This window comes from Salvelinus sp. IW2-2015, linkage group LG12, assembly GCF_002910315.2.
Source record: "Salvelinus sp. IW2-2015 linkage group LG12, ASM291031v2, whole genome shotgun sequence".
NCBI classification, from domain to species: Eukaryota; Metazoa; Chordata; class Actinopteri; order Salmoniformes; family Salmonidae; genus Salvelinus; species Salvelinus sp. IW2-2015.
The window spans coordinates 6,463,906-6,482,207 of NC_036852.1; the positions used below are offsets into that span (position 1 = coordinate 6,463,906).

General features: G+C 42.6%; 1 protein-coding gene across 2 annotated transcripts in view; it reads right to left on the reverse strand.

Annotated features, from left to right (window-relative positions):
• The window catches only part of nlgn4xa (neuroligin 4 X-linked a), a 67,328-nt gene that overhangs the window by 9,383 nt on the left and 39,643 nt on the right, over positions 1-18,302 (reverse strand). For both annotated transcript variants that reach the window (XM_023997712.1, XM_023997711.1), the window contains one exon: positions 807-992. In XM_023997712.1, coding sequence (XP_023853480.1) covers positions 807-992 — 186 coding nt within the window. The remainder of the gene's footprint in view (positions 1-806; positions 993-18,302) is intronic.

The following is an 18,302-nucleotide window of genomic DNA, read 5'->3' on the forward strand; positions in this document are numbered from 1 at the left end:
ACAATGAGAGGTGCACTGGGCTGTCGGAGAACAACAATGACACTTAATGACACTCACATTTCTAGGATACTACTTTCAAATGATAATAAAAAAACAACGAGATATAAATGTACTATAATGTTACGGCGGTGAGCCATTCTAATATTCTTGATACCCACCTACCACTTTTCTCTGGCTGGTCACACACATATCTAGTGACTGAGGTAGGCAATATTTGCCACTTGAGTGAACCTGTGAACACACTCTAGTTGTTATCCCTGCCATGTGGCGATGAAATGTCCCATGTTCTCTGAAAAGTCATGATGGTGTATTCAGACTGTTGAAATAAATCATAGGTTGCGTCCCAAATTGAACCGAATTCCCTATGTAATGCGGTATGTTTGATCAGGCGCCATAGGACTCTGGTCAAACGTAGTGCACTATGTAGGGAATAGGGTGCCATTTGGGACACAGCCGTACCCTCCCAGCGAGAGAGATATTCCTGTTTGAAACAAAATCCCTTTGAAGATATATATCAAATAAAGCAATACATATAAAAAAACATTTCCCCACAGGTATTTATTTCATTACTACAATCTAAAATGATAGCTGAAGTTCATATGACCATATGAATTGAATTAATAATAATTCATTGCAGAGTATAAATCTCACAGTGGACACCGAAAATGATTCATTTTATGATTCATTAAACATTAAAAAGGAATTGTATTCACTGACTTTAAGGACTTAAAAAATATAGCATAATCTCAATGATTTCCAAGGAGGTAAGGGAACATTTTTGGGGACTAAAAATACCCTATACATACCTTCGGAGTAGTGAGAGAGCGTGAGCAAGCTAACACACGATGCCCCTGCACCAGAGCCAAAGATTGTCACTCTCTTTGGATCTCCTTTGAAGGCCTGAATGTTCTCTTTGATCCACCTCAGGGCTTGGATCTGGTCCAGCAGTCCATAGTTCCCCTTGGCTGCCTGGTCCCCTGTGCTTAGGAAGCCTGTGTGAACAACAAGAGACGGAACAAACTCATTGATCACCTCCTTCTTGATCTCCCTCTAAAAACAGCTTGTCATTGAAACAGAGGGGAGACAGACGGAAAAATCATATTGGACAATATTCTGTACCTGGTGGTGATTTAGAAATGTATCATAAAGCAAATTACATAAATAAATAAATAAAGCATAACGTGTAAATACAACACATTTAATTTAAATGAATACATTATTGCACCTGCTAACACTTTTCATTGTCGATATTGTTGTCTTTGGGACCATGGGACAAGGAAACACTGTACAGTTACCGTCACACACACACACACCCAAAGAACAGTACTTATATCCTTAGGAGGTGTCTCAAAACATAAAGCAATAGCCCGTCTTACACTATATTTATCACCACAACGGATGGAGGTAAATGTGACGTGAATACATTGACGTAAGTTCCAACGACCAGTGAAATAATGGATGACCCCATCCAGGTATAAATGGCCTGTACAACACAACGCAGAGGGACAGGAACCCTCCTTATGGACCCCATTGTTACTGTTCTATTCATAAGAACTGAACCACTCAGCGAGTCAGCAACACCTGCGTGCTTCCAGTCTTATTATCCAGTCAAATAGCAAAACTCTGCAGTAAGTCACAGTAGTTCCTAATGACCTGGGAATCATCCCTTGCTGTTAAGATCGAGAGAATAATGTAGGATAATGTAGGGTTGTACTCCCTCAGTCATTCAACCTGAGATGGCTGGAGGGCTCCTAACCGAACCACCATTATACTGAGAAGACAGAGCGGAAGAGACAGAGAGAGGTGAAGCTMCTTTTCATGGTCAACATTTACTTGGTTTGGCTTCAACTATACAGTCGAATGTGCCGATAGAGACAGACAGAGAGAGAAGGCAAGTTTCTTTTTCATAGTCTGAATTCAACCACATGGCTTTGACTTGGATTCGACTCTATACAGCCGAGTGTCAGGCCAGACAGACAAGCTTGTTGATATGCTTGTCAAAATCAGAAACTTGTTGACAAATTAGCTGATTTGTCTAAACCCATTAGGTGGTGGGCCTTTAGAGCCTGCGAGAGACGGCCACCGGGGTGTCTGGTCCTCGCAAGCGCCAGGCCTTGGATCTCTAAGTCGAGCCCCTGGCACAGACAGCCCCCGGCGGTGTCGCAAATGGTGCCCTATTCCCTACATAGTGCACTACTTTTGACCAGAGCCCTACATAGTGCACTACTTTTGACCAGAGCCCTGGTCAAAAGTAGTGCACTATGTAGTGAATATGGTGTCCTTTGGGACACAAGCTCAGCTCTCGGCTTCCATCCCAGGGGGGAGAGACCAGACAGAGCAGTCTACAGGCTACAGGACAAATCGGATGAAAGGATGGAGAGAAGGAGGAAAAGGAGGAGGAGGGAGAAAAGGAAAGATGTCCTGTGGCCCTGTGATAGAGAGCAGATCCAGTTAGTCATGGTCTGGCTGTGAGGTGGAGGGGATAGAGGAATGGAGGGATGAGGAGGGGTGGAAGGGTTGGAGGAGAGGTGGAGGGAATAGAGGGATGGGAGGAGGGGTAGAGGGGATGGAGGGATGAGGAGGGGTGGAAGGGATGGAGGAGGGGTGGAGGGGATAGAGGAATGGAGGGATGAGGAGGGGTGAAAGGGTTGGAGGAGAGGTGGAGGGATGGAGGAGGGGTAGAGGGATGGAGGGATGAGGAGGGGTGGAAGGGATGGAGGAGGGGTGGAGGGGATAGAGGGATGGAGGAAGGGTAGAAGGGATGGAGGAGGGGTAGAAGGGATATAGGGATAGAGGAGGGGTGGAGGGGATAGAGAGATGGAGAGGTGGAGGAGGGGTGAGGGGATAGGTGGTGGATAGATGATGGATGGAGAGGGTAGAGGAATAGGAGATGGAGGGATGGAGGGGGTGGAGGGGATAGGGAGATGGAGGGAGGAGGAGGGTGGAGGGGATAGGGATGGAGGGAGAGGACAGACAGGTGGTGGAGGGGATAGCAGCAGAGGGGTGTTGTGGGATTACAAGCCCCTGGCAGTACTTTACTGTTCTGATCACAAGTAATTCACATCTACTCATATTTCGGTGTATGACTTCCAGGCCTCAGCTTGCTCCTCACTCCTTCTCTCTCCTCTCTCCTCTCTTCTCCTCTCTCTCTCTCTCCTTCCTCCTCGTCATCCTCTCGTCTTCCTCCTCGGCCGCTCTCTCTTCTCTCTCTGCTCTCTCTCTCGTCTCTCTCGTGTCTTACTCGCTCATCATCTCTCTCTCGTCTCTCTCGTCTCGTCATCATTCTCACTTCTCTCTCTCTCTCTCTCGTCCTCATCTCGTCTCGTCCTCTTCTCCTCTTCTCTACCTTCTCCTCCCTCCTCTCCTTCTCTCCTCTCCTCTCTCCTCTCCTCTACTCTCTCTCTCCTTCACCTCTCTCTCTCCCTTCGTCGTCTCTCTCCTCTCTTCATCTCATCTCTCTCTCTCTCTCTCTCCCCCTTTCTCTCCATCTACCTCTCTCTCTCCTCAGTCTCCACTCACCATGTCTGTCTGAGAAGAGGAGCTGGGGCGAAGGGGAGCGGAGCAGAGAGGATAGCCCACCAGTAACTCCTCAGGGTGTGTGAAAAGATTAGTGAAAGCTTCCATTTCAAGAAGCTGCTGCGGATATTACTGAGGAGAACATTGCATTAAGATGTATTATGGACATGAGCTTTGAAGATATTTCTACTATTTGAACAGATATTGATAACTGCTATAACTGCTATTGCAAAGCTTGTAAAAACACACTATGCTAGTATATTTAACATCAATATCAATGTTTTGCATGTAAGAGCCTATCTTCATCTGTATCAAAAGAAGAGCAGCACAATGCCTGATTAAATGTAGCTAATCTTCAGAAATAAAATATTCCTTCAGCAATATATTTAACAAAGTATTTTAGTATTGTTCTTACTCTGCCTGGGAATGCATCTGAGTAAAATGTTATTTGCTGAATGTTCGAATCCCCGAGCCAACTAGTTGAAAAATCTGTCTATGTGCCCTTGAGCAAGGCACTTAACCCTCATCTATTGGATATGTTTGGACACCAGTGGAGGCTGCTGAGGGGAGAACGGCTTTTAATAATGGCAGGAACGGAGAGCGTGGAATGGCATCAAACCATGTGTTTTATGTATTTGATACCATTCCACTTATTCTGCTCCAGCCATTACCACGAGCCAGTCCTCCCCAATTAGGGTGCCACCAACCTCCTGTGGTGGACACTTTACCTAAATGGTATTGATCCTGTGGAACCATGCTGTGCATTGGCAGGACGACTCCACCGATTACACACCATGGGTCTGCAAGAGATTTTCCACATACTGTGCTAGCCTATTGGCCAGATGCAAGGTAGGCTAAGAGCACAACATACACTGAGTGGACAAAACATTAAGAACACCTGCTCTTTCCATGGCTTAGACTGACCAGGTGAATCCAGGTGAAAGCTATGATTCCTTATTGATGTCACTTGTTAAATCCACTTCATTCAGTGTAGATGAACGGGAGGAGAAGGGTTAAGGAAGGATTTGTAAGCCTTGAAACACTTGACACATGGATTGTGTACAGTATGTGTGCCATTCAGAGGGTGAATGGGCAAGACAAAATATTTAACTGTAACGCTCAACAGTTCCCTGTGTGTATCAAGAATGGTCCACCACCCAAAGGACATCCAGCCAACTTGACACAACTGTAGGAAGCATTGGCGTCAACATGGGCCAGCATCCATGTGGAATGGTTACAACACCTTGCAGAGTCCATGCTCGGACGAATTGAAGCTGTTCTGAGGCCAAAGGGAGGTAAAACGCAGTATTAGGAAGGTGTTCTTAATGTTTTGTACACTCAATGTATAGTACATTGCTGTATCACGTCTGTAAACGCATGGAAGTCAATGCACAGATACTATGAAGTTGCTATATTTCTGGAGCAATATATTTTGATTTGACACCAAACATTACAGTGTTTTTTCAAGCTTCTTGCCACCAGCTGGTGCTTGCCTCATAGCCTGTATCTACACCTTGATCTGACCAATTAATAGCACCGGCTTTTCCTATTGTACGCCTCTCTTAATAGAGAGAGACAAGTCTTTTCATTTTCCCACGCCTTGTCTTTCACCAAGACAAAACAATCCATAGTTGATATTGAATTGACAAGCCTGACTTTCTTTGTATCAACAGAACACATGGGAGCAAGGAAGAAAAAGCTCTGACCGGCGTCTATCCATCTATCCAGACATTCATTGTGGCGGTAATAGTGTCTAACTGTGCTCTCTGTCCAGAGAATAATCCGCCCCGTGGCTCTCAGATGAAATGATAATTATCAAAGGGAGAGATGTGAGGGGTAATGTTTGGAATTAGCTGCTCAAGGAGGTCAGGTCACAGCTACAGCTAGCTCAGTGAAAGCCAGTGATTGGCTAGCATCCCAAATGTCACCCTATTCCTTTTATCTCACAGGGCTCTGGTGAAAAGTAGTGCACTATATAGGGAATAGGGTGCCATTAGGGATGCTGACATTGAATCTCAACCTCTGTCTGTATGTCTGTCAAAAATGATTCTCTCTGGCGAGTCCCGGGGAGCTGGGAACTCTCACAACTTTGTCGTCACTGGCCAGTCTGTCATATCAACCCTCATTACGCAAATGTATGTATAGTGGTTTAGAATCCTTTATAGATGTACATCTGCAAGCCACCAAATATCCCCATCACAATGAAAGACATTGCATCCACTATAGACAAATGTAGCCTATCTTGTCAAGTGGGTATGTTGAAGTAGAGCCTGTATCTGTTCGTTTGATATAGCAACGGAATAATGTGTGTGAAAATGTGCAAAATGGGGACATAATAGATAATCCATACAAAGGAAACAGGCGTTGTCCTGCTATCTATCTCATTCAGTTCGAGTCTATAATCATGGTACAGAATTGGAGTACATCAGAGGCAGGTGGGCTGGTTACCCATAATCCCCAGTGATTGACAGACAGCGACCCGGGGAAGCAAAACATAGCAGCTGTCAAAGTGCATTCACTGATGCTGGTAAATTTGGCCATATTAGTGGTGGCGGATTTAAAATGACAGCAGAGCGATTACTTACACTCCAAATGGCATTATAATTATGAGTGAAAAAGACACATTTCCTCCCAGTTCTTTTTTTCTCTTCTCCTCCCCGGCCGTCATCGTTTACACATTCAGCAGGCTGTGCCCTAATGTGGTTGCTGCTGCGTGTGTGTGTGTGTGTGTGTTCTGTTTGCGCAGGCAGGCCAGGGGCTATACATAATAATTTGGTTTAAAGCTGACATATTAGAGGCTTGTGATGAGGGGAAAAAAGTACAGGTCACTCTGGGTTGTCAAATCAGTAGTTAAGTAAACAAGTCATACTGGTAACAATAAATAACAAAAAAACACCCTGTCATTGTGTTCTGCTTTGATGGAAAGTTGGGATTGATGATTGATTCATTAACCTGGAAAACTCTCTTCCTAAGAGTTACATTATTATTGTGACATGTAGATGTGGTTATTTCCTGGAAGCAATTTGATGTTGCTGAACAATGCATACCTGACATGGGTTTTTGAAGAAACATCTTTTGATGAGAGCTGACTTCTCTCTCAGTATGAAGCCACACGTCTCAGTGTTCAAAACAGCAGTGTTTCTGTTACCTTCATGAAAATATGTGGATTTGGCAACATCAAAGAATGCAGCAGCATTAGGTTCACTGGGTTCAAATGGGAAATTAACATTTTGATTAGCTTTCTGACTGAATTAATAATATTCATTCATTTGTACTTTTTAATGAATAACATTCATTCAAATAATGTGACAATAACTCTTGCAGTACAATCTCTCTCTCTCTCTCTCTCTCTCTCTCTCTCTCTCTCTCTCTCTCCTCTCTCCTCTCTCTCTCTCTTTCTGCCTTATTAGAAAGTTACAGATGTAGGATCTTGTTTGTTGCTGAGAATTTCCCTGCACGGCAGGAAATGAAAACTTGTAGTGTATTCAAGGTTTAAAACGGCTGCTAAAGTTTCTAACTTACATTTTAAAATGTCAGACTTGATTAGCCCTAATGAAAAATGTGTCAACCCCTACAAAATTTGTCCATGAATTATAATCCACATAATAATTCACAGTTCCTGTTGCTGCAGGATTATTTTCCTGCTGTAGCAAACTGGCTCAAATTAAGATCCTACATCTGTACCCTTAGAACAGCTCATTTGAAGTAACTCAGAATGCCAATGAGATTTGAGCACCTTTCCTCCCGCTAACAATCAATTAAGTTCCGTAATACAGAGAGAGAGAGAGAAAGCGAAGAGAGAGAGACGAGCGATGCGAGCGGAGAGAAGAGAGAGAGAGAGAGAGAGAGGAGAGAGAGAGAAGAGAGAGAGAGAGAGAGAGAGAGAGAGAGAGAGAGAGAGAGAGGAGAGAGAGAGAGAGAGAGAGAGAGAGAGAGAGAGAGAGTGACAGAGGATAATAGCTCGTCAACCGGTGCGGAAGGAGTGCAATTCGTTACATCCACGGAGTTAGGGTACAACCCCTGTGATCCACCAGCGTATGTTCATTAAATCGTGCGGAGGTAATTAGAATCTATCGGACACCAGACCAGAGACATTTGCACCGCTTGCAGAGTTCATAACTGCACAAACATTCCCCAGGCCCCACAGCTCTGAACTGCATTACAGAAGCAACTGTTTTACAGGAAATGCTGCAGTATGAGGTAAGACACCAGAATAGTGTGTTCCACAGCTTAAGCACTTCTTTCTGTACGCCTACTGTGAATTTATAAGAAAATGACAATGTACTAAATGCCACCCCTGACGATTTGACACGTCTGTCTGTTTCCAAGTTATATGACTTTTCAAGTGCTGCCCACTCTTAAACAGCCGTGTAAATCAAGTATTGACCACCCTGCTGCTAATTGCCTGAGTCAATGCCACTTCCTACTTATTGCTTGTCATTCTGCGGCTGCATGGCATATATGACACATCCATTACCCCTCAGCCTGAGGCAGGGCTGTTGCTCTCCTCCAACTCTGACTCACGTCATATCATTAAGTCTTGTGGGATCATCAGTCTCAGAAATGCAYTCCATGTGACAACATTCTGGAATCATCCGAGTCGCAGCGYTCCACGTGACTGATGATGTTCAGCCGGGAGACCCGAGAGCATGAGGCATGTAGTATCTCTGACAAACCTCCATACATCCAAACACGATCACTGAAGAGGAAGGAATGGCCTCCATCACCCACCCACTTGTCTGACTGACTCTACCCTGCTACGGAAGTCCTGGCCCTGGAGCCCTGGACCTCTCTTTATCATGTCACAAGGACAAGCACAATAAACTAAACTAAACAGATGCAAATGGAGATTTATTTTGTAAACCCTTTCCATTTTTTCCCTTGCATGTCATTAACTATTCATTATCCACCATCATCTATGTACACTAGATGAAAAATGACACTAAGTATTGAGATCTGTTTGGGATTGTTTTTACTGAGGGATTAATAACAGCTAAAGAGGGATTATTATTTGATTAGACTTTGGGGCCATTACCCATGCAAAACTCATAGCACAGATATGCATGGTACCATCCAAATCATCACAATCATCTCTGTGTCCTTGTGGAAGGTCCAAAAGTTCCTTCTGTCATCATACAAACTGAGGCAGCAGACTTTGTGAAAATTAATATTTGTGTCATTCTCAAAACTTTTGGCCACGACTGTACATAGAGAGAGAGAGAGAGAGNAGAGAGAGAGAGAGAGAGAGAGAGAGAGAGAGAGAGAGAGAGAGAGAGAGAGGATGACAGACTCTGTGGAGTGACATGTCGTCCAGGTAGGGGACAGCTGTGTGACAGTGATGGAGGAGGAGGGATACAGAGCAGCTCAAGCACACACACACTCTGCCACACTTCCCAGATGTCACACACCCACATGCACAAACACACACACAAACACACTCACAGCTGTCCCAGTCACTCCTCCCTTCAGCTTCACCATTTCATGCACACACACACAATGTCAATGTCACTCTTCCTTCACTTTAATTTGAGCCTCACCACACACACACACACACATGCTGGGGAAACATCCCTGCTCAGTGCGGATCTGGGTCATGAAGCATTAAATCCCCTTGTTTATCAAGTACCGCCCTTCCACCACACACACACCACAGCCACAGCCTATCACCTCAATGCACACCATCTGTCCTCCAAAGCTGGGCTACCAAATCCATTAGGGCATCATGCCACGTTCACGTCATTTCGGAAACTTGGAAGTCTCCGAATTGCTTACTCGTTGTAGAAAGAAAGATGATACCATGTTTCCCACTTAAGAAGTATCAGAATCAACCAATAGGAAGCTCTACGCAAATGACTTACTTTCATTTTAACTCAGAAGTCCCGGGTTTCCAACATGACATGAATGCTGCATCACAGACATGTCTCTCTCCCTCTGCAGGAACGGACCACATGAACCAGCCATCTGACAGACCCCCTGGGTTCTCTGGTAGCCATGCTACGGCTAAAACTACTCTGAACTGTCTGTTAGCCGCAGTGGTGCCTGGAAAAATGGGTATACTCTAATTTGGAAAGAATTATCCAAACGGATCGCCTGGTGAAGGAAAGGTGCCCTGTGTGAAACATTCTATGACAAACAGTGACATACACTGAATGAACTTAAATGATAAATCCCATATATTGGTCTTTCACAGACAGGCCAACCCAAGCTGTACTTTGCAAGTAGGCTAATAGTAGGCCTACTATCGAAAAAGATAAATGAGTCTGTCAAGGTCACACTTTTTAATAGAAAAACAACACAATTGGATGTTGTAAGTTACACAACAATGCTTAAACCACATCAGGGGACCACTTTCGAGGTCTCGGAAATATCCAAGAAATGTTGTTATTTCTTCGCAGTTACCCTTTAATTMAAATGCCCAGACATCTAGCACTGTTGTTTGGTTAGTGGTGTTTCTGTAGCGTGCATAAAATGGAGTTTGCAAAACAAATGGCCACTGGATTGGTGCAAATAATCATGATATCATTCTGCCATGACTTACCTTGATTCAAAGTAGCCTTTAGAAAAATTGGTGTTCAAGCAGCCAAAGGCATTATCCTAGTCACATTAGCAACCCATGATAGTTGTTGCATCTTTAGATCTCCCCTATTTCTACATTTCTAACGGATATTTCCATCTCTGTCCATGAAACCACTCGCATGTGCAGTGTACATTTTAGAATGGTGTTTTCCCACAAATTGCATTTTGGAACATTTGTGCGTAGCCTACTGCCGTGTGCACATTGCGGCGCTTAAAATATGAAGAAATAATAGTTCATCAACATTTTAAGCTAAACATTCTGATCTGCTCCGTCAGCCTTTATTAATTGATATGGCGTACACCTCTGCTACACTACTTTGATACGCATCGGGGTGATTAAGAAGTGAATATACGCAATGCCCACAAAAAAATATGTGTATACGTCATATACCTGCGTATACCCTCCACTACACCACTGGCTAGCCATGCTACTGCTAAAACTACCCTGACCCATCTGTTAGCCATGCTACTGCTAAAACTACCCTGACCCATCTGTTAGCCATGCTACCGCTAAAACTACCCTGACCCCTCTGTTAACCGTGCTACAGCTAAAACTACCCTGACCCCTCTGTTAGCCATGCTACAGCTAAAACTACCCTGAACCCGCTGTTAGCCATGTACAGCTAAAACTACCCTGACCCCTCTGTTTAGCATGCTAAGCTAAAAACTACCTGACCCTGTTACACATGCTACGCTAATAACCCTGACCCTCTGTTAGCATGCTACGCTAAACTACCCTGACCCCTCTGTTAAGCTGCTACAGCTAAAACTACCTGACCCCTCTGTTAGCCATGCTACAGCTAAAACTACCTGAACCCTGTTTAGCCATGCTACAGCTAAAACTACCCTGACCCTCTGTTAGCCGATGCTACAGCTAAATACCCTGACCTCTGTTAGCCATGCTACCGCTAAAATACCCTGACCTCTGTTAGCCATGTTACAGCTAAAAACTACTGACCCTCTGTTACAGTGCTACAGCTAAAACACCGACCCTCTGTTAGCCATGCTACACAGCTAAATACTACCGCTGAACTCTCTTCTGTTAGCTGGCTACAGCTAAAACTACCCTGACCCTCTGTTAGCTACTACAGCTAACTACCCCTGACCCTGTTACCACACTAGCTAAAACTACCTCGCCCTCTGTTGCCATGCTACAGCTAAAACTACCCTGACCCTCTGTTGCCAGTGCTACAGCTAGAAACTACCCTGACCTCTCTGTTAGCCATGCTACAGCTAAAACTACCCTGACCCCTCTGTTAGCCATGCTACAGCTAAAACTACCCTGACCCCTCTGTTAGCCATGCTACAATATACAATGCCAAAATAGTCAAATTTCCCAGTTAGAGGTACAATTTGCAATATTTATAGTGGTAGAATAGTCAGTTCAATTATATATATGATATACACCCACTGAGTGTTGAAGAAAACTAATTAAAGAGCATCATAAGGAGAATCCACAGCTCTGTTAGCCATGCTATTGCTTCCATTTAAAGATCAATAACTACATAGTGGAAACCATCACACTCTCCCAGGCTTGTACATAGGAAGTCTCTTAGTTGGTATAAATTAAACTATTTAATCCAGAAAAACAAAAACAGAGTAASTCCACACTCAAAAAACATTGCAAACAGCTAACTTAAATTTACAATTTGTGTAATGTTTTCTTTCTGCATCATATGGAGAACCAGCACAGCCTCATTAACTTGCAGCTCAAGCTCAACAGTATGGGGGAGTTCAGTGTCTCTGTCACCCTTCAAAGCTAACAGGTTTGCAAGCAAGCCAGCCAGCAGAGTAAGATGGTTAATGATTTAGCGGCACATAAACACGTCGGAGGAACTCCTATGGATTGTCACCCCGCCACAGCTCAAAGAGAGATAAGGGATTTCAAATGTCCTTCCTTTGGAATTGAAAATGGAGTATATGGGGTACTGCAGTTAAACATCTATTTGTTTCAGTCAGGATGAGGCGAGTGAGTTTTAGAAAACATAAAACAACAGTGATCACTATCTTTTCTATACAGACAAGACTATAAGACGACACAGTATTGTCTACAACCAAATTATACATKTGCTGTACATAAAATGCTGTTTGACAATGGTGTACTGCCAGTTAGCTGTGACTGGTCCATCCATCCAAACCCTTAACACAGAAATACATCTGCTTTTCCTCAACCAGGCATTGGCCCAAGTACTGTAGATGCGTAGCCCCAAGCAGCATGCWGCCAAATAATGTGTTATAGCACCATTATAGCACCTTCTGAGTGGTTCTCCAAGACCCACACTGAGCATGATTTACCCCAAATAGTGTAACCAATAGAAAACATCAAGACACCCCTGTATTAACTAACTGTCTGCAAAACATAAAGAAATACGACCAAACTGTTTATCTAAAATGGGGATCGTTAAGGATAATACAGTCAAAGGACCCCAAAGTGGCACTGATCGAAGAGTGCAGTATTGGTTGTTGCAGTATTTTTTATTGGCTTGCCTGGCAACACACAGGGTGCTACTCCACACGTCCTCTCCACCAATGTTTAGTCAACAGAAGTAGGTGCCTGGGATCGAGGCAGAGAACACATTACACAGGGAATCGATACTAAGCAAATACATAACCATGTCAAGAAGTGGATAATCCTTTTTGTCTACAAGAGGCACAGCTCTTACAGTAACTCAATCCAACAACAACACTGTCTGATGGCTGCCTGCRTCCCAAATGGCACCATATTCCCTACAAAGTGCAATACTTTTGACCATAGCCCTATTGAACCTGGTAAAAAGTAGTGCACTAGGGACTAGGGTGCCATTTGGAACGGAACGAGCGCTGTGTGTACATGAGGTGAAGAGGAGGCTTCCAAAAACCCTCTCTAGAAAATCAATGTGCCACAGTGCTCTAATTGGGTGATAAAAAAGCCTGTCATACAGTAATTGCATAGATGGTTATTTGTTTATTTTGTTGTTTGTCCTTGGTTTCCCCTTACGACATGTTTAAAAAAAWAATAATTGCCCTTCAATAATCAAACCGTAATTTGTCAGAAAAAACACCCTGTCTTTTCTTGCTGTCAGTTAGATGTTGCCATGGTGACGTTCCAATTTTCTTTGAACACCTCATTCTCTCCTCCATACAACCGTTGTACTGTTTTGACTGTTGCTTTTGACAGCCGTCGCCTTGTAGATGACAACTGATGAATTCTAGGCTCACCTGTTGCTATGACTAACTCGCCGTCTGTGAATAAGAACACGTTATTACGTCGAGTAATGATAATAATTTATTAAACTTTTATAGCACTTTTCATTTCGGACAGAATCTCAAAGCGCTTGTTAAGCAAAAATAAACAACGAGTAGCAATTAAAAAATAAATATAGGCTACAACAGTAGCTAGATCAGCTAGATCAAATCTGTTTGGCTGAGCATAGATGCMTTTCCTGCAGTCACATGACCAAATTTCCTAGTGGCCTCATGGGTGGAATGTTATTCATATTTTTCTTAATTTTATAATTAATAAACATTCTCTTTTTTTAAACGTTGAAAATCTGGTGTTTCTTTATCAAACAGTTTTGTTATATTTCAGTCTTCTGTGATGTATACAAGTGTAATATTGGGATGCAAATTCAAAATAATACATTTCAACTCTATATCTGACATGGTACAGTTGTCTTCTTTGTTTAAGCCCATAATCATGTGTGTGCGGTATATACTTCTGTTTCAAAGTATATTTGTTTAAGACTACCAAGAAACACTCTGTGTGACCCTGATTCAGCCCGCTGCAGTGAAAAGATAAATAAAATTTTAGAAATATGCGTTGTTTGTAAAAGAGCAGATTTACATGAGTTCCTAACCAAATTACTATCTATCAGAGAGGAAAACCAATCTGATGAGAATGTACTGTATGTATGTATGCGCATTCATTTGGATTCAGTCTGGTTAATTAGGGAAAGTACAAACAGTCTCTGAACATCAAAGACTCTCTCTCTCTCGCTCTCTCTCTCTCTCTCTCTCTCTCTCTCCATCTCTCTCTCGCCCCCACACTCTCTCAACCTCCCTTTCTCTATTGCTCTCTGTATCTTCCCTCCAGTTGTTCTCTCTGTATCTTCCCTCCAGTTGCTGAACGACATTACATTTCAATAAGCTTTTCATCTGGGGAGAATTCTACCCTAAAGAAATCTGATGCAAATGAACCCAACCCAAAAACGCTCTCTGCTTCATTGATTTCTTAATCTGAGGAATCACTGTGGCAAAGACTGTAGTGGATTGGTACTCACAGTTTCATAGTTTCATGTTATATCTTGTTATAGCTAAATATACATACTGTATATACTATATCCAGCTGTGTGAGGACATAATATCATAGGTTGGTTGCACAGGTTAAGTTTGACCAATAAGAGAGTTCCTATGTTATTCCCCAGCCTTAGAGGAACAGAATTGTACCCCTTAACCCACCAATTCAGCTCTGGGCACAGTGTTTGAGCTTCCAGCTGGATGGAGCGAAAGTGATCCGACGCTCGTCTCCAGAGAGGTGTCTGGCGGGTGGACACACACACACACACACACACACACACTCACATGCACACACTCACATGCACACACACGCACACAAACACAGTGTGGGTGGCCACCTGGGTCAGTGAGCACTCTCACATTGGCGTGTTGTGCCTCCCCCTTGTCTATTCTCAAGTCTTAGTGGTGTGTCTATGACCAATAATAGCCAGCCCCAGCAGAATGTACTGGCTAATGCTCCAGACAGAATAAAGTCATGACCTCCTAGACATTCCTATCCTTATAGGAAGAGCCTGAAGAAATACAATATCATATCCTTTCTGGAGACATTTATAAGACAAAATGGCCCTGAAATTTCAGAGCAGTACGAGGCAAAGAGAGTTGTGTATGTTTGTTTAACTGTAGGGGACAGAGTGGACCATTAGATGTTATCTTACAATGCATTCAAAGGTTTCTTTGGGGGACATATTAACATCTTTTTAAGACCTTTCTTTCAGATTATACACATCGTGTACTGTTTGTGCCCAGTTCATGATCACATTTTACTCATTGAATATAGTGGTAAAGCAAGGAACAGACTAGCAGAGATAACATTTAAAAGGAAAGACTGGAAAGCTATAAACACACAGTTGATTCATGTTGATTTATTGCAGTAAACTAGCATCTGTATTTAGCTGTCAGAAAAATACAGTTTGTTACATACTGGGGTTAAAATGTTGTTGCTTTGTATTTCCAAGAGAGATAACTGGTAAATGTTGTATTCAGTAGCAATATTTTTCCAAATTAAATGAAAACAGTAGGCATATCTAAAACGTCTGCAGTATATCATTGACTTAGTACCCAAATGCTATGATAAAATCTGTCACCTGAAGTAAACAACATAGCATTTGGAAGATTTTTTAAGCGTGCAAAGAGAATATCTCAAGTGTTCTTAATTAGCAATGTAACGTGGTCCTTTAACAAACAGACATAAATCCACGTTGTTAAACGTTGTCTTAAATCATCTTTCCATTCTCTTCTTCATAAAAAAAAATATATATATATATATGTGTACCTAATCTACTGTTCTCCCTCCATCTCAACAAGTAGCTTCTTTGAACAATACTTAAAAGCCGGCGGGATCAATATTTTCCAGCATGCATCCAGGGAAAGTGCTAATCGGATTCAAGCTCATGAAATTAAAATGACTCAGCAGGCTGTAATTAGTGTCAAGCTATTAACTTTCTTATATATGTCTGTGAACTGAATACTTAAACACCGACTTTACTTTAATCACGAACATCCTACACAAACTGTATAGCACTATAGACTTCCTTTTAATCAGAGTGCCATACATGTCCTGCATCGATATGTGTTATGAGAACACATAAGGCACATCAACTATAATCCCCTGACATGGTAATACCATGCTCATCAACAAATCAAACACATCTTTAACCAAGCACGATCTAGAAAAATCCATTATCTGCAAAACAGTGGATTTTCGACACAAAGCTGAAGTGCATGTTGCATCTGCCTGGTATTTAAGTGTCATAACATTTCAGATATCAAGAATAATCAATTCTCTCCTCATTTCCAGAGTTATACAGCCAGGCCGTACTGCGTGTGTCTTTGCTGTCATTAAAGTGCTCATCTAGGTGGTATTGTACTGTCACAATTCAAAATGTCTTCACCCCTTACTTGTGTAGAACATCACCGCAACGTTGGCAACACTCTTAGAAAAAAAGGTGCTATCTAGAACCTTAAAGGGTTATTTGGCTGTCCCCATAGGTACATGTACAGTTGACATCATGATCAAATAATCCCTGTGGCTATATGGCTATGGCAGGAAACATCCCTTATTTCCTGTTTCTCTCTCGCTCACGCTACCTACCTCTCATTTCCATACCACTTTCGCCTGAGTGTAGGAATAAGCATGAACAGATAAGAGCATTTTTGTAATATCCTCTAAAAGAAGCTTAAGACGTCTACACTGGATGAAGTGCTGTGTCTCTGATGTTACCAGGGGCACAAGTGGGGGGGACATAATTTTAATTTTTCTTATCTAGTCGGATAAACACTCCAAACAGCCTACCCGACCGCTCGGAGGCGTCCGCATGGTCCTAAAGCACACTGTTGCCTCRTTTTATATCACAATCCAATTATAAAACTGGTGGGGGACAAAATGACATTTCTGAATGTGGGGGGGGGGAGACATGTCCCCCCCGTCCCCAATGAAAGTTACGCCCCTGCATGTTACGGAAGAAGGAGACTAATTGAAGGAATTTGGTGTAAAATTGCATTATCTAGTCTTGCTCAATTCCTTTCCTCAGTATTATACATTGCCAGTCTGTTACTGTTAAAGTGAGTCTTCATCACCACCTCAGGAACTGACGCATATTAACAGCTTGAGCTTTGCAAATAAACAAACTCTSAACATGAATATGCAAAACATTTGACTAAATCGTGACGCTTAGAGGCTCCCAAAACCTTTAAGAACGGAATACTGTGTAAGAGAAGGTCAAACACTTTTACAATAAGACTACAGCACCGCTGAGCAGAAACAAACAGCATCAGTACYGGCACTACACTGGGAGTTGACRTCATAAWAATAATAATAATAATGATGATGATGATTATGATCATCATCATCATCATAATATAAAATAACAAAAACATGACAACTTTTCTTCGCTATTCATGTATATATACAAGTGTATGGCCATATTTCAGTAAACYGCAACAGRAAATCATATCTKGGTTGCAACTCATGTGRCTTAATAWAGCTGTAATATCACAGATGTTTTGAATCTGTATGCGTATTTAATTCAGAGGCACTCCAATAAAGAAAGTCAAAAAGCCTGGCTCTACAGTAAAGTCCCATACCGTGGAACCATAACATTGAGCGATACAAGTTTATTGTTGCTTGGTTGGGTGGGTTCTGATTAAATCTGTCTCTTGATGTCTTCTAAACTCAACAGACTCACTGTAATCTCAGAATAATAGTGATCGTCAACGGATGTCAGATGACGTGTTTGCTATGTTAAATCCTTTAAGCTATTCTTGTTACTATCTGACAATTATGTTCACATATAAAACTGTAAGAGATAAACGATATATATATTTTTTGCAACTACAGCAAACAGTATCCACAAGAAACAGGCAGGCACACCCACCCACCACACTCAACTAGGCTTCTACTGTTTCACATTACAGCTGGTATAATAGCAATTGAACCTGAAAAGTGTGGGTCGTGAAATGTGCGACCTCCAAACACGGAGGGAGTCACGGAGAGAAATAGACTGTGATGACCTGGTGTTGTTCAGCCGCACAGTCGGCCATAATGGTTAACCCAGAGGTGGAAACATTGCCACCATCCTTACCCGTTTACTAGCCCCCAGCAGAACCAAATCAACTCCCCCATTGTGTAGTGACTGTCAAACCTAAACAGCTATTACGGCCACCACGCCACTCCACTTAGCCATTTGCAAATCAGTCATTTTCGGCAGTCTGAGTCTCATTGATTAATGTTTACCGTGGCATTTTCCATCCTGCCTCATTATCCACCAGACTGGATAGCGGAGGCTGAGGCTTTCTTAAACCATGGAGGGAGATGAGCGAGCGATGCTCGGTCATCTCAACCGATTGTAATTGCCAAAATTCAATGCAGCGTGCAATTACATTCACTATACTCTGTGTACCAGACCACTTACTTAAAACAAACTCTACAGGATAAA